We start from the raw sequence: 16,324 nt of genomic DNA, 5'->3' as shown, positions 1-16,324 counted from the left end.
TACTGGTGAACAGCGATTTCATATCAAAAGACACAAGTTTGTAGTCGTCAGGTATCTGTACTGTCTTAATAGCGTCAATAAAGTTCTCCGTACATTGTAGCTTGCGTCTTGATTTGTCAGTAAGGGGTTGCAGTATGGTCGTCAAGTACTTAGACAGTTGATACGTAGGGGACCTACAGAATGACACTATAGGTCGCATCGGTATACCAGGTTTGTGCAGTTTAGGTAGTCAGAGGAGTTTCGGTGGTTGTGGTAGTGAGCACCTCAGTCGATAGTAGCGTTGAGTGTCAACAGCGTCAGTCTTTTTAAGCGTAAGTATTTTGCTGTTAAGTTACGTTGAAGTGCTGGCGTCGGGTCGCGTTTAAGTTCTTTGTAAGTTTGTTTATCGTTAACAAGTGCGTCCATTTTGTCAAAGTAGTCAGTCTTGTCCATGACAACAGTGACACGTCCTTTGTCGGCTGGTAGTATAACAATATTGTTGCCGTTTTTCAGTCGTTTCAGTGCTTGTTGTTCGTCTTTTGTCAAGTTATTGTCAGGTATAGAGGCTGATTGTACCGTGGAAGCACTTCTGCTTCTGATGTTATCCTTGGCAGATTCTGATAAGTCTCGCTGACGAGACAGAACCGCCTCAACACTAGACACAATAGACTCGGTCGGTATCCGTTTAGGCGTCACTGAGTATTTTAGTCCGTAGGACAGTGCGTGAGTCTCGGTTTTGTCTAAGGGACGGGAAGAAATATTCCTGACCCAATCATCGTCAGTTTTCGGTCGTTTTTTGTCTTTATTGCGTTGAAGTCTTGTTAGTTTTCGTTCTTGTTCAGTACGATATCATCATGGCGAAACTGACCAATCACGTTCAACGGACCAGACTGACATCATCGACTGACAAACACTATTCACCTGACTCTGAAGATGACTTCCGCTCAGGTTGTCGAAACATCAGTCACAAAAACAGTTCTTTTCAGGACTACCCTAACCCAGACGATCACACTATACGAACTATTGATAATGATAATGATAATGATTATAATAATAATAATGATAATAATGATAATAATGATAATAATGATAATATAATAATTTTGTTTTAATAAAAAACAAACTTTATTGAGTTCTTTTACGTACAAACTTGAATCTTACATGCATCTGGTAAAAATTCGGAAATTCTGTTGTTCGTTAAGTTTTTTCCCTAAAATAATTTCTGTAAAAATTTCAATAGCCTACCTACAGAATTATACCCTGTAAGCATTTACAAGGATTAAGTGGCTATGTACACAAGTAATGGTAAATTAATGTGAAATGATGGTTGTGTGCATACTCTAAGCAATTCCTACACTAAATGTCCCTCTTTTTAACAGAGAAAAGAATAAAAAAATCTAAAATCTAAAAAAAAACTGGAATTAAAAATCAGAGCTTCATCCAAAAAAAGAAGGAATATAATAATAATAATAATAATAATAATAATAATAATATTAATAATGACAAGAACTTTATTGAAATCTCCTCAGAAAACCTATTTACAAATCTTCACACATTCCACTATAATAATAAAAATAATGATAACAATAATAATAACTTTTTTAAAATTTTAGCGTCGTTATGTATTTATTTAACTTTCAATTTGATCTTCACGCGGATGTCTGTTAAACCTGTAAAACATGTTTCCGTATCTAATCATGATATCATGGTTACTACAACTAATACTAATACTATTATCATCATCATAACATTAATTAACATATTTCATACAAATTGGTATATACAAGGTAAAAGTAAGTAAAAGAAATAAACTATTAAAACCTATTTCAACAGTGTTTACATAATGGCTCCCTCCTGGGTTTCAACGTCAATATCGGTATATTACAAGGTAAAAGTAAATAAAAGAAATAAACTATTAAAACCTATTTCAACAGTGTTTACATAATGGCTCCCTCCTGGGTTTCAACGTCAATATCAATGTTCTTAAAGTCACAAAAGGCTTTCCTTCTAGCTCTTGAACCTCTTAGGCAGATTAGTGCGGATCTTAGTAAAGCGAAGGATGTCCTTGCTCTTATCCAGGAGATTGTTTTAGCATAATGTTCTCCTTTCTTGATGGAGATCAGCTGCGCCAGTCTGGAATGGTATTGCAGGCATTCCTTTCCCATGCCGCCTGTTGACGTGAAAATAAGGGGTGTGAAAGTTCCTTGTTCGATATCCAAAACCCTCCTCGCGTAAAGACGCTTCTTCTCGTTCTCATGATTGCGGTATATCTGTTCGAGCTCTAGGTCCCTATACGAATCAGCATTAGGGTGACAAACCCTAACGTCAAAGAATGGTGATCGTTGGTTCTCCCAGAACCCGCGCGCATGAATATCTAATCTCGCATCTGGAGCTCGATTAGAACCTCTTCCCAGCTGTTCACCCGAGATGTCTTGCAGGACAGGCTCAATCTCAACATCGGTACAAACCATATTCAGGAGTTCGGCTTCTAAGTCCCTCAGCTCATTGTGACGTTGGGTAACGAACCCACCTCTCTTGCATATCATTGCGTGGTCCACTGTAAAAGCATCACCGCATACACAGGTGGAGGGGATATCATCAACCGGCCAATCGTAGCGCAGTTTAATTGCATCGCGGAACTCTCTCTTATTTAGATTGAAACCCATTTCACGAAGGGGGAGTACCGTCAGCCAAACAGATGACCCTTTTTCCGCAGCAAGGTCAAGTGCCCGTTAGACTTTCTGTGGGGCTACCCCTCTGATATGTTCTACCCTGTCTTGGAGCACCGTTGCTCTCTCACTCTAATAATAATAATAATAATAATAATAATAATAATAATAATAATAATAATAATAATAATAATAATAATAAGGTGCTCATCCCTGCAATTACGGAGCATAGGTGCACTCGGCTGGACAGGGACATTCTAGCACTGCCAGTCCGTCTAGGGGGGCTTGGCATGACAAACCCGTGTCTTGACGCAAATCTTGAGCAATCCTCCTCCGTCAAAGTTACCATCCCGCTGGTCCAACAGATCGTGGCTCAATCCCATCAGATGCCGGATGATTCTTTGGTCAAGCCACTACAACAGGCAATGAGGAGTGAGAGAGCAACGGTGCTCCAAGACAGGGCAGAGCATATCAAAGGGGTAGCCCCACAGAAAGTCCAACGGGCACTTGACCTTGCTGCGGAAAAAGGGTCATCTGTTTGGCTGACGGTACTCCCCCTTCGTGAAATGGGTTTCAATCTAAATAAGAGAGAGTTCCGCGATGCAATCAAACTGCGCTTCGATTGGCCGGTTGATGATATCCCCTCCACCTGTGTATGCGGTGATGCTTTTACAGTGGACCACGCAATGATATGCAAGAGAGGTGGGTTCGTTACCCAACGTCACAATGAGCTGAGGGACTTAGAAGCCGAACTCCTGAATATGGTTTGTACCGATGTTGAGATTGAGCCTGTCCTGCAAGACATCTCGGGTGAACAGCTGGGAAGAGGTTCTAATCGAGCTCCAGATGCGAGATTAGATATTCATGCGCGCGGGTTCTGGGAGAACCAACGATCACCATTCTTTGACGTTAGGGTTTGTCACCCTAATGCTGATTCGTATAGGGACCTAGAGCTCGAACAGATATACCGCAATCATGAGAACGAGAAGAAGCGTCTTTACGCGAGGAGGGTTTTGGATATCGAACAAGGAACTTTCACACCCCTTATTTTCACGTCAACAGGCGGCATGGGAAACGAGTGCCTGCAATACCATTCCAGACTGGCGCAGCTGATCTCCATCAAGAAAGGAGAACATTATGCTAAAACAATCTCCTGGATAAGAGCAAGGACATCCTTCGCTTTACTAAGATCCGCACTTATCTGCCTAAGAGGTTCAAGAGCTAGAAGGAAAGCCTTTTGTGACTTTAAGAACATTGATATTGACGTTGAAACCCAGGAGGGAGCCATTATGTAAACACTGTTGAAATAGGTTTTAATAGTTTATTTCTTTTATTTACTTTTACCTTGTAATATACCGATATTGATGTTGAAACCCAGGAGGGAGCCATTATGTAAACACTGTTGAAATAGGTTTTAATAGTTTATTTCTTTTACTTACTTTTACCTTGTATATACCAATTTGTATGAAATATGTTAATTAATGTTATGATGATGATAGTAGTATTAGTATTAGTTGTAGTAACCATGATATCATGATTAGATACGGAAACATGTTTTACAGGTTTAACAGACATCCGCGTGAAGATCAAATTGAAAGTTTAAATAAACACATAATGACGCTAAAATTTTAAAAAAGTTATTATTATTGTTATCATTATTTTTATTATTATAGTGGAATGTGTGAAGATTTGTAAATAGGTTTTCTAAGGAGATTTCAATAAAGTTCTTGTTATTACTAATATTAAAAAAAAAAAAATAATAATAATATATAATTATATAGTATTTTTTTACTGTTAGTAGTATTCATGCGAGGACGAGTAAGATTCCATAAATGGTACAATGTGTATTGTAAATTGTGAGAGTAAATTTCTTTTGTTTTTTTATTACTTCTCGCGTATAATCGAAGACGCAAACCACAAATACTCTCGCTATGTTTCTGTGACATTTTAAACAAGTCATTTCAATTCTCAGGTTTTCTCTATTTTGTTCATTTCGGTGAACTACATTTTGCTTCATTTTTTAACGATTTTAATAGAATAATTATTGTACATAATTTTGTGCTGTAAATAATTATCATGTAAAGTTTTAGTGAAAAATTTTCATGAGCCCAATAAAATTGTTATTATTTAATAATTATTTAATAATAATAATAATAATGATAATGATAATGATAATGATAATGATAATGATAATGATAATGATAATAATAATAATAATAACTTTATTAATGTGTCGAGATTGTTTAGCCGAGGGATTATCCTCTACTGATAGAAGACACCTATCTCAAAAGACATTATAAAACCGGGAGCTTAGAATAATTTAAAAATTATTCTATTTACAAGTTACAAACTTTAATAATGATTTAAATTTTTTTGTCTATTTAGAACTTTCAAAAAATAAAAGTATTAAAATTAATTATTGCGGACTGCAGTTACGGCATCCCTCATCCAGTAGAGTTTCCGGGTACGTCTTACGTATGTTGGTTTTGAATACGGTGCACGCGGCGGCTGCGCCCGCAGTACGAGAGGCAGTTAGAACCAAGCTGTCCTTCCGAAACGACACGATAATACTCTTCTTCTGCGCAGCTAACGAAAATAAAGACGATGCTAAGGTTGCTTTGGCCTGTTGTAAGACTTAACGCGAAAACTGTTCCGTGTTTAATTTGACGAGGAACGACAAATGTTATCCAAAATAACACAAATATTATCTTACCTGGCGACATTTGACGAGCCGACACAAAAAGTTTCATATTTTTCACTTTCTACAATCTGATACGGGTTTTGGAGCATTTTGGAGTTATAAATCCCTTGTCATAAATATCCAATGCCGTTTCCAGTGTGAAAAGCTGCCCGAATGCAATGGCTTTCCTGTTAACATACTTTATTTTACCATTTGCTATGTCCTTTTGCCTGCCTTGCGTTTTGTTGTGGTTTTGTAGCGATTCTTGCGATCCTGTGGATCGAAAGCCGCTGCCTGTGTGGCCACAGCACTTTTCTTTCCCCTCCTTTTCTCTTTCCCCGTGGAGGGCCTGCTCGCACGCCAACATTTGCATGATTTAGCCTACACTTCTACGAAAATCAACTTGGGCTGCTTATACGTGCATGTGTTCTTCTACTTATGGCCGCCCAGTCCAATTATCCGCTCCAGACACGCCCCCTCACCGGAAGGTAATAATAATTAGCTCACATCCCACTTTCAAAGGACAAAATAGCGCGTAGAATTTATTACCTGCAAACGTCAAATTTAATTAAGCGGTTGGTGTCTCATTATTATGACGAAGCCAGTGGAAAAAAAATTTGAATGAAACGTCGTCGTACGTCAGGTATCAGATACAAATGAATAACGAAACTCTATCACAGCAAAGCTGTTACAATGAAAGCTGACTCTGATAGGATAAAATTCGAAAATCATATATTTTGTCTGCAAAAAGACGGTACTCTGTACCGTTTGTGCTTTGAAGCGTCAATTATATCTTAAAGATAAATTGAATGTTTATTTCTGTGGGGGATTTCAGTCTTGTAAGAAAGCTCTATAAAGTAGACATTATATAGCACTATCTATCCGTTCAATTCCTCAGATCCTCTATATTATCACTCAACAACATTTTGAGGTGGCCGACAGTGATTGACTTTCTGCAGACTACCCACTGCGCATGCATGAAATCACACGATAAATAAATACAAACCACTAACTATGATACAACGCACTCAAGCATGTGGCAACAACCTTCTCTAATACTTGAAAGGTAAGTTAACGCTTTTGAAGCATCTGTGATTATTTCTTTAACTTTTGTTTCGAAAATCAACTCTGGCTACCTTTGTACAACTCTAATTCCTAGAAATTTGCTCCCGGGGTTTATGTTGTTGATTGTGCTATTATGTAATAAGGTTTTTTTTTTTTATCCAAGTGATCAAATGTGCCGGACGTGTTAAATCAGAAGTGGAACTGAGTTTAGAAACTTCCTCGCAACTCTCGGAACCTAACTTAAACTATCAAGTTAGAACTAAAATCAAAAGACCTTTTTTTATGAGGTCAAATTCCTCAGATTCAGATGATTTTTAAGCCAGTATTGACAGAAAGCTCAGCAGAATGGTTTGTAGTGGCGGAATGACTCATGGATTCGTATTGACCTGTCAGCGCTTGCCAATGAAAAAGCGGCCAGAGTAGTTTCTGTGTGAAGGTATTCACAATAATCGTTGCTCTTTATTTCGTCCTTATCGGTAGAGGATGTTAATTTTCAAAACACGGCGTGCCTCGAAACCTTGTTTAATTTTGTGATACTCATTAACACAATAGGTGTCTTCTTTGCATGTTAATGTGCTGTCGGAAACAGGGCATTCGCCATAATCCAGATTGCCCTTGTCTGGTCGGGCGCTTCACGACTAGTCATCAGAAGATTTAGGGAACGAAGGGAGAGGATAGTTGTATTGAACCTGGTCGAGACGGCAGATTCTTCACATTATCAACATATTCACACTCGAATACGTTAAGTGTATTGTGTCGCCTTTTACAACTTATACAAAAACATGCCATTAATCGATCCGTATCATATTTTTCGAAGGTTCTTAACTGACGGTGGGTTCTTTCACAAAGATAATCTTTCTTTTCAGTCCAAACATCGTGTTGGAGGAGTCAGTTGCGTATTATGTGATAACGTATAATGGTTTCTTGACTAACTCCGTGGTAACACGTATTACGGTTAGGAATGCCCCGAGACTATGCATTTTGACCTTGTTAAAACCGAAAACAAATTTTCCAAAACTAATCTTCTTAGAGCTGGTGGCCTATTAGGTTGACTGGAAGTGTCCAGTCTACGATGTGATTCATTTTATTTATTTTTTTTACTCTTCTTTTTCTTCGTTTTTTTTTCTGGAAAACATGCTCTTTCCAGATGTTGTTGCGTGATCCAGGCACACAATTTTTATTCCTTTGTGTGTAACTTCAAATACGATTAACATGATAATGGCGAAGTTGATCCTTTAGAAAGTTTTCTTTAATAGTTTTACACGTGAAGTAAGCATCTCAGTGACTCATTTTCTTTTTCAAACGTAGTAAGGATAGGTTTCAGTATCAACTAGGATATCTTCTAATTGACATTGTATATGTAAGCCGAATACTACCATATTATTCTCTTCAACGACAAAAATTTGCATAATTAGTTCTTAAAGCTTTCCGTTTTACTTTAACGATACGGGCGGACAAAAGAACATGAAGACAATGCTAACTTAACCTGCTGGAAAGTTTTTCCTCGTTTTTGTGGACAAGGTATCAGGTTTCATACGTCCTAAAACTGTCAACCTACACAAAGTTCCTTAAAAATTAATCAGAGCTGTGCGACATTTCTTTCAAAACTCTACAAAAGCGGTACCATAGCCCTGCACGAGTCGCCCTCGGTCTCACAAAGGCGAGTGAGATTTACTGCTAGATCATGTTACATCGTCGAGTCAAATTTCAAAATTTGAAAGAGAGAATTATGATACATTTACAACTGCTCCCGTTATTGTTATTTGCCCTTTTGTTGTGAAAGACTGCTCCCTTTGTTGCACAATTATTTGTTCGCTCCGTTAACTAAAAACAAAACGCAACTAGTTTGCGATGCGATGCCAGCCTCTCAGATTGTTTGCATTGTTCAAGAATACGACCCAAACATCTCTCTGGTGCCTTTATTGATTTTATCTTCAAATTGAAGACTTCAGCTCTACTCCACAGTGACAATAGATTAGAAAAACTATGTTTCGAAATCTTAGTTCTTGAGGCAAAAGCCATTTTTAAGAAAGCACTTGCTAAAAACCGTACTCCTATTTAACTTGTTGTTGAGACCAAATGCCGGATCATGCTATCTCCTCCTAGAAAAAGAAAGAAAACAATGTAATTATTTCTAGTAGTGTTCTAACTAGAAGTCCTTTGAAAAACAGTTTTCAATTATCAAACTTCACGCTTTAGCGAAATCGCGCGGGGACTGAATTGTCATTTGAAACTTGCAGCTGTGCATACGAACTCATTAGTTCATTCAACGATTGTGGGCGTTTGAAATTGCGTAACAGTGAGAGTCTTTCCTTTAGTTTTTTGGGTGAATGAAATAATCCAACAAAATTTCTTCATCTTCCTAGGAAAAATTGGGAAAACAAAATGACGTCGCCACTGACTCTAGCCACTAAGGTAACCGATCAGATTGCGGTCTGTGTTTGCATAATTTGGTACCAGCAGAAATTTACTTAAAGCTCCATGGGAAGAGAGAACTAACACGAGTTGACGAAATGATAGCGAGAGAAGAGAGAACTATATTTTGATAATTGAAAGAAAAGAGCGATTATCCTTTGCCTTCTTTCTTGCCGCGTTTTCTAAAATAAATAGAATATTTACTCTGTTTCTACTAGGTGCAGGTTTGGGAAAACTCGAGACTGAATGCTGTGAGAATACGAGCCCGCAGCTGGCGACTGTTTCCACAGCTTTCTAGAGATTCTCTCAAACTTTAAACTACCCAACGCCTTTGTACGCGTGCTTCTATAACTCGATAAAGAAAGAAAATGTTTTCTATTTGTTAAATAACAGCTTAAAATATATTTGACACATACGGCACTTAGAGTTATAATGTTCTCATCACACAGCCATATTATAGGAAAATAGCGCCGTACAAGTGAGATTAACAAAACTGCTTCTAATCGGCCACGTTCGATATATTCAAATCAGTCTAACATATCTCCGTGACATTCAGAGCAAAATGGCAAATTTGCTAAGTTTCTTTTGTTTCTTTATTCCCAAAACACTGCCAAATATAGAGCCTCGGAACCATGTTAGAATAACGAGATATCGAACGTGGCCCATTACGGAACCGTTCCGAAATGAGAAAACAATAAATGTTTACATTTAGACAACTAGTGCAGCTCGTCTCCGATGGAAAAATCAGAGAATAGCTAGACCAAGTCTCTCATCACTGAGTATCGTTTCGATGATTGCTCTCGCTGATAAACAATCCTCATTATGCCAAGACAAGGTTTGAAGTTGTCCTTCAGTAGCATATCGGAATGGATAAATATATTGATTCAATTGAGGCCTTGAGCTACAGTGCTGTATTTCGATTCCAAGCTTTCGCCGTTCTACGGCATCATCAGGGAATGAAAGAAAATATTCCATAGTGCGTGATATAAGAGTTGTGTAGGTGACGCGAATGATAGAATATATTAAGGACAATAGATGTAAATATGGTGATGGAAGTATAGGACAATATGGACAATAGCTAATGAGTATAAATGATGAAACGGTAAAAATAAAAATAAAGCAGTTCATTTTTTTCAACTGCTTTAAGGGGGAATATCAATCTTTTCTCCCCCCTCACTCTCTTATCTTATGTGGGAGGCGCGGTAACCTCATGGTTAGTGTGCTCGACTCCCGATCGAGCGGTCCGGGTTCGATCCCTGGCTGGGACATATATTGTGTCGATTTCTTGGGCAAGACACTTTCACAGTGCCTCTCTTCACCCAGGTGTACAAATGAGTACCGCCGAATTGTTTGCTGAGGGTAACCCTTCGATGGACTAGCATCCCATCCAGGGTGAGTAGAAATATTCCTAGTCGCTTCATGCTACAGAAACCGGCATAAGCTCCGGCCTGATGGGACACTTGGGTCGTATACAGAAGTTACCTGCCCTCTTATCTTCCTTTTGAACTCACTGTATGATTTGTAGGGCCACAGGAGTCGGAAAATGAAAACAAACGTTGTTCACTGATGCTAAGGAACGAATTTTTCATTGACGCAGATTTCTTAAATCTAATCTAAAGCAACAGCTTATGTGGTGGATATGCACGTACCAGTTGGAGCTTTCTCGTGTATAGCATTTTGATTTTGTGGATACCTCTTGACTGGTTCTTTTCCCATTTACGTTTTCAGTTGAAATAAGAACCAGCATCACACCTCCTTGGCCTTTCTGTTCAGCTGTGACAGTGGAGTATTACTGCTGAAATCTGTCCTATCACAATTGGTAACCCAAATGTACTCATTAAACGACATTGCAGGTGCCAGTACGAAGATAAAAACGCCAGAGAATAAGACAAATAACAACCAAACGATCTCCATATCCGAGACTTCTGTTGTAAGGGTAGAAATATCTGAGCCATTGTGCAAAACAGTCCGTCACCAAACAATTTCTTTGCCACGGGATTCAATATATGAAGTACGATCCCGCGGGAAGATAACTACCGAAGAAGATGTACTCAACATCAAAATAAGTAACGTCCAAGGAGCAACAGCTGATCAAGCAAAGAATAAGGTGCTCCTTAATCAGAAAGAAAACGGACAAAAGGACACGGACAAACTGAGCAACCAGCAAATGCAGTCAGCTTTTCACGTTGCCAGGCAAAGAGAAATTCCATTGGTAAAACGTTTTCGTAGTGGACAGCTGATGAACGTTAATCAGATAGCGAAGCACGTGGACAAATCGGGAGGAAAACGATCAAGATGTGAAGTTGACCTTCAAACGAAATTTCCATACACAGAGCGTTTTCCTGGTAGACGGCTTTCCAAGGACATGATTACCGAAAAGAAAAGGTATCAAGTGGATTCTGATGTGCCATGTTCAGTAAATCAGTCAAGTATACTCAATGGGGAACCATTAACGGCGACAACAGGGATACGGGAAAAACTGGCTCCCCAAATTAATTCCCGCGAGCCTGAGATATTTTCATCTTACCATCTTAGCCCGCAGCCGCCAGCTTTGACGCAGCCGAGTAATTATCTCCAATCGTCAGCTTATCAAATGAGTACCAACGGCTCGATATCAGCCTACCATGTTAACTCAGCAAAGGCATTATATACTCACCCCCAGAATGGTGATCCCGTAAGTGTGTCATCTCACCAGGCCAGTGCCAGCGTGACACCTCCATGTTTTCATATGAGTTCCAATGGCACAGTGCCACTTCACCACATGGAGGAAATAACCACTGCCCAAGCACAAGATGGTCAAAAGAATACGAGTCATCAGGCAAATTACCATCCAGGAATGTCAAAATACTATGATTACAACAGTTTTAACGATTTTCAGCAAGGAATGCTATTCTGGCCAACTGAAAAGCATAGCATGGTTCCAAATCGCCATCTGATTGCTTGCAGTTGTAGCTGCAGTTGCTATGCACAAAGTGAATCCCATCACTATGATGCTTTTAATCCGAAAAACCAACGACCTTCAGTTATCATGGTTCCTGTGAGTTGGAGCAGCGGTGATTCTGGAAGATCCCATTTGCCATTAAAGGTAAAGAACTTTACATAACAAGCAGTTATTGCTCAGTAACTTCACAATGTAGGATGCTGCTACGGAGTTTTTAGAGATGACTGTCTCATTTGCTTGTTTAATGAGCAAGTCATTTCTGTTCAAATACAGACAGGCTCTTGAATGTTGTTAAAAAGCGATTATGCATCACCTCCCAGACAGGTGCATCCCTGAATCATTTTGTCTTGATTTCTTAATTTCTCATACGTGGAAAGCCTTGAGACCAGACATGTCCACTAAGGCATCCATGATCGCGGAGGGGGAGAGGCTGGTAACCCTTAGCTACCAACCAATTAGAATTGAGTGATGAACCACACGCAAATGAAGTGTCTGACCTTGTCAAAAACGGTTGCCCAGGATAGGTATCCTAAGTGGACTGACGTTCAGCTGCATTTAGTATCAATGTACCGGAAACGATGTTCCGATTGATCCTAAACTTTGTTACAGTGGAAGAAACGATAACAAATCCTTCTTTATCTTGTAGCTATCAAGCCTCACTATCCAAAGTCTTGTTGGCTTGTGAAGAGCTCCTAACCATAGGAAGTTAAACCGATGATTTAATACAATATGTGACGGTCAGAGACTTAATTTCATGTAATCGTCTTGTAAAAGTATAACAGATAACTCACTCACTCAATCCTCTTCGTACCCTTGGGCATCTGTAACAGATAATTGAAAGGCGAAATGCATGATCCCTTAATAGCGCCAGCATGCTTATCCTGTTCCTCTCTAAAGCAGGTTGATGCCACGACCTACAAGCTTCATTCTGATGAACACTTGTCAAACAGGGAGAGCGTAGCCGATCGAATGGTAGGTGTTTCGTTAGTGTTTAACCCCAATGAATCAGAGTATCAACCCCAGACAGAGGAGGAGAGGTGGGCGGACTTATACGTTTCAGCTTAAATTTTACTATTTTTCCTCTTTCGACTGAGATATATCTTGAAACAGGTTTGGATGGCTCGCCGAAATTTAGTGTTATCAAGAAGTGGCATGAGCGTTTTCTTCTTCAGTTGGTGCTGCTCGGTTTTGACTGGACCCGAGTCGATTTTTAGCACATCTCGAAATAAGTTTATCAATTTTGCGTGATCTTGAATTTTGTATGAAAAAATCATGGAATTCAAGATAGTAAATCTAAAAATTCACGCTGAAGTGACGATAATTTTTGTTGCCAAAGAAAGTACACAAGCTTCATTGTTGGAATTAGGTCAAACATCATCATTCACTGCCAGTTTGGTAATCAGCCGCCAAATAGTTTTCAGGGTGGAAAGCGTAGTCCCCCCACCCCTCCCCGGCCCGGATCGGTCAGGAAAGAATTACAACTACAAAAGTTTGTTTTCTCCATATAGGCTCAGGATCATATAAGCATTAAGGTGTAGCATTTATTTTTATATCATTCTATAAGAGCTTATCTAAAATGTTGCAGGAGTACGCGATGGATTCAGACTCATCTGACGATGATGGCGAAAATGGAAAAGAAAAGTACTTTCGACAGAACATCGATGGAGCAACCGCAAGATTTAAGTTGACGAAAGAGGAGTGGGAGAGAATTCCAATCAAGACGTTTCCGAGCGGTGGTCGATTGTTGAGTGGGGACTGGACTCGAATCTTCCTCAGCAAAGTTAAAGAAAGCAACCCATGGTGCAGTTTGCGCTTCAAGAATAATCACGTGAGATCAGAAAACTCGCGAAAAATCCATTCAGCGGTGTTCTTCAGAGGAGGAGCGGAATGCAAGCGACCAGAGTGTAACGTGAAAGTGAGATTTGTCATCCGGAAAGAAAAAGGAAAACACGTCGATGTGACGTATGTGGGTGATGTTTGTCACAACAGTCAGCCAGGCGTGAATGACGTCACAAGTGACGATAAAACAATCAACCGTTTTCGCCGGAATTATTCCACTTAAACTAAATTTTGTTCAAGCCGGAGATTCCAGAATAACTAATATGTAAAAACGCTGTTATGAAAACCTTGAATACGCCTTAATTAATGGCTTTGCAATGACAACCACGTTGGGTATATTTGTTGATTTTGATCAGATTGTTACTACAAAGTTCTATTCAACTTGGATTAACTAGGATAATAATTATTTCATGATACGATTGTTCGGGCCCAGGAGGAGGCGCGCACTACAAAATTACTACTTCTCTCTCGTGCTACAAAAGCAATCAGTTGAACTCCATGGATTGTTATGTATAATGAAAGAAGAATTAACGAATAAGGGTTGTCTATTCGGAACAACAAGTGCATGTCGACGATTACTAAGATCGACATCTTATTTTTGGGAAGAAAATTTTTCTGATAAGCGCCGATATGGAACCTCGTTTAACAAACTTCTATTTAACTAAGTCCTCGGTATAACGAACAATTTTCTCCGCCCCAGTAGAATTAAAATTTAAAACCTTGAATTAGCAAACAAATTATCAAATATATTTTGCCAGTCTCTTGGCCCTCGTTTTTTCGAGGTTCCACTGCACGGGATTTTTCCAAAACAACATCATCTGTTGTAGTTTCAGGTGTATTTATTAATCGCTGTTTATTCTAAAAGATGTATATCTGTTTAAAACTGCGAATTGTTCAATCATAATGAAAAATGCTCTAAATGTTAAAAAAAAATTAAAACACACTCTTTTTTACGAGTTCTGGATAGCAAAAGCATCCCTAGGGATGGTCTTTATAGATTTCACTCAAGGGGACGCTTGCTCTTGTTCAGTCTTCATTTCAGTTACCACATATCATGGTCAGGTGTTAAGTTGCCTCCTTGATACGTGGCTAAGTCAATCAGTGTCATTCACTGTCAATCACTGGTCCGTGAAAGAGTTTACATTGATACCTTTATGCGTTACATGTCCTTGTGCCAATCCTAAAAAATTACTTTAGGTTCTGGCGCCGAAGATTTGGGGGATTTTCCGAAGATTTTTGAGCTAGCACCTCCATCACATTAAAGTGCCCTCCCCCTGGGGTTATTGTGATTAACTTTTCAGAGCAAATGAAGAGTTTTGTAAAATTCCGTCCTGAATAAAAGGGTTAATATTTTGGGTCCACATTTATAGATTTTTATTAACTCAGTTACTGATTTGCTGTTAATATGTTTGTTCAAAAACTGGATGACATCAGGGTATTTGGAAAAGGCGATTTGTACCTCACCCTTAACTTTTTTTTTCTGATAAACAGCCAAGAGCCCATCACTAGGACATTCACCTCTCATACTAAGCCAAGTCACGTTACTTTTACACACACACCCAATTAAAAATAAACAAATATAGAGTCCAGAACTACGAACTTGGAATTTTAAGTTCAGTCAAATCTGTTTGTTATACAACTGCCGTACGTTCTCTCGGAGTCTGTGTCAGTAAAAATTTGCCGGCTCCTCTCCAAGACTCCCGTACTGCATATGTCAGATTACTCTTAAAAACTGTATCAATGTGTCTCCGGTAATTTGCTGAGTTCGAAGCTGAAAATCGGTACAGATTTGAAACAACAGAAATCACCATTACTGCAACATATTGAGTGCTTGAGTCCACTTAGAAACTGTTCGCAGTTCAGTACAGTGAAACACGTTTTAGTAGAGGTCAAATCATTGAGCGGAGACCCTGTACTAAATGTCCATAGTAAACCAAAGCAATTAATTAAGCGGACACTTCTGTCAAACAGACACTAGGGAGAGTACTGTAGGTGTTAGCTGTCAACTTTTACTTTTACTATGAGGGAAAAATACTCAAAAGTTGTCATTCCGTCAACGAATAGAAATGTCAATCAAATATGAGAATAAAATAAAGAAAACAAATCTAGGAATGTAGTTAAAAGTTTCCTTTTGAATATAATAGCAGCTATGTAGTGAAACAATTAAACTAGTTCGTTTAATAACATAAAAAATTCCCTCGAGTTGAGAAGCTTTCCTGGACTTAAAGGAGAAGGTTACTCCAAAAAACGTCTGTTTCTTGTCAACGCTAATAAAAACCTTTCATTAAGTTTAGCCACTCACCGAAGTTTGAGCCTCTAAAGTGCAGGTTTTCCATAAATTCGTCTCCTAAGAAGCCCAAAATTCGAACATCGTTGCCGCCATTTTGAAATGTACTAAGCAGCCAAGCCGCGTTTTCGTGACGTCATGGTTTGACTTTCAGGAGGGTGCCTACTAAATACCGTGAGGTTTTTGCGCCAGGGTAGGACCACGCGGAAAAAGTAGATCTTTGCAAGGGCTATCGGAATACACAAAGGAAAAAGGGGGTAGCCACGCATTTTTTTTCGAGATAATTAGCCTTGCATCTCAACAAAAATGCTGACATCTGCATTTTTCTGAAAATAGAAGGAGAGGATACTTCTTCACAGCTTTCCTCAGAATTCGCCTTTAGATACAGAGAAGCGGACACACTTATAAAGATCTGATAAAAACCATTTTTGGTATGCTTTTAGTAACAA

General features: G+C 38.9%; 2 protein-coding genes and 1 long non-coding RNA gene across 6 annotated transcripts; 2 read left to right on the top strand and 1 right to left on the bottom strand.

Moving 5' to 3' along the window:
* Nucleotides 1–2,853: 2,853 nt before the first annotated feature.
* Nucleotides 2,854–4,107, top strand: LOC149101578 (uncharacterized). Its single transcript, XM_089275733.1, has one exon. The coding sequence runs from the start codon at nucleotides 2,939–2,941 to the stop codon at nucleotides 3,941–3,943; it is 1,005 nt and encodes a 334-aa protein (XP_089131859.1). The 5' UTR covers nucleotides 2,854–2,938; the 3' UTR covers nucleotides 3,944–4,107.
* A 2,100-nt stretch (nucleotides 4,108–6,207) lies between these two features.
* LOC110050829 (uncharacterized) lies at nucleotides 6,208–14,949 on the top strand. 4 transcript variants are annotated; one of them, XM_020756799.2, is made up of 5 exons: nucleotides 6,208–6,394; nucleotides 10,132–10,200; nucleotides 10,537–11,893; nucleotides 12,650–12,721; nucleotides 13,335–14,949. In XM_020756799.2, exons 3-5 carry the CDS (start codon nucleotides 10,637–10,639, stop codon nucleotides 13,809–13,811), a joined length of 1,806 nt encoding a protein of 601 aa, XP_020612458.2. In that variant the 5' UTR covers nucleotides 6,208–6,394; nucleotides 10,132–10,200; nucleotides 10,537–10,636; the 3' UTR covers nucleotides 13,812–14,949. The 4 variants fall into 4 exon arrangements, with proteins under 4 accessions (XP_020612458.2, XP_089131807.1, XP_020612456.2 ...); XM_089275681.1 differs by having other exon boundaries at nucleotides 6,210–6,394; nucleotides 12,647–12,721; XM_020756797.2 differs by lacking the exon at nucleotides 10,132–10,200 and having other exon boundaries at nucleotides 6,210–6,394; nucleotides 12,647–12,721.
* On the bottom strand, nucleotides 6,912–16,062 carry LOC149101577 (uncharacterized). Its single transcript, XR_016202839.1, has 2 exons — nucleotides 15,891–16,062; nucleotides 6,912–8,495 (listed from the first exon to the last, which is right to left on the bottom strand). It is a non-coding gene; the product is annotated as an uncharacterized LOC149101577 (long non-coding RNA).
* Between the last annotated feature and the right edge of the window lie 262 nt (nucleotides 16,063–16,324).

The sequence above is a fragment of the Orbicella faveolata genome, unplaced genomic scaffold (assembly GCF_042242905.1).
Source record: "Orbicella faveolata isolate gen_17 unplaced genomic scaffold, um_ofav_v1 contig_37, whole genome shotgun sequence".
In the NCBI taxonomy this organism is placed as follows: domain Eukaryota; kingdom Metazoa; phylum Cnidaria; class Anthozoa; order Scleractinia; family Merulinidae; genus Orbicella; species Orbicella faveolata.
This window is presented reverse-complemented; position numbering and strand designations above follow the sequence as displayed.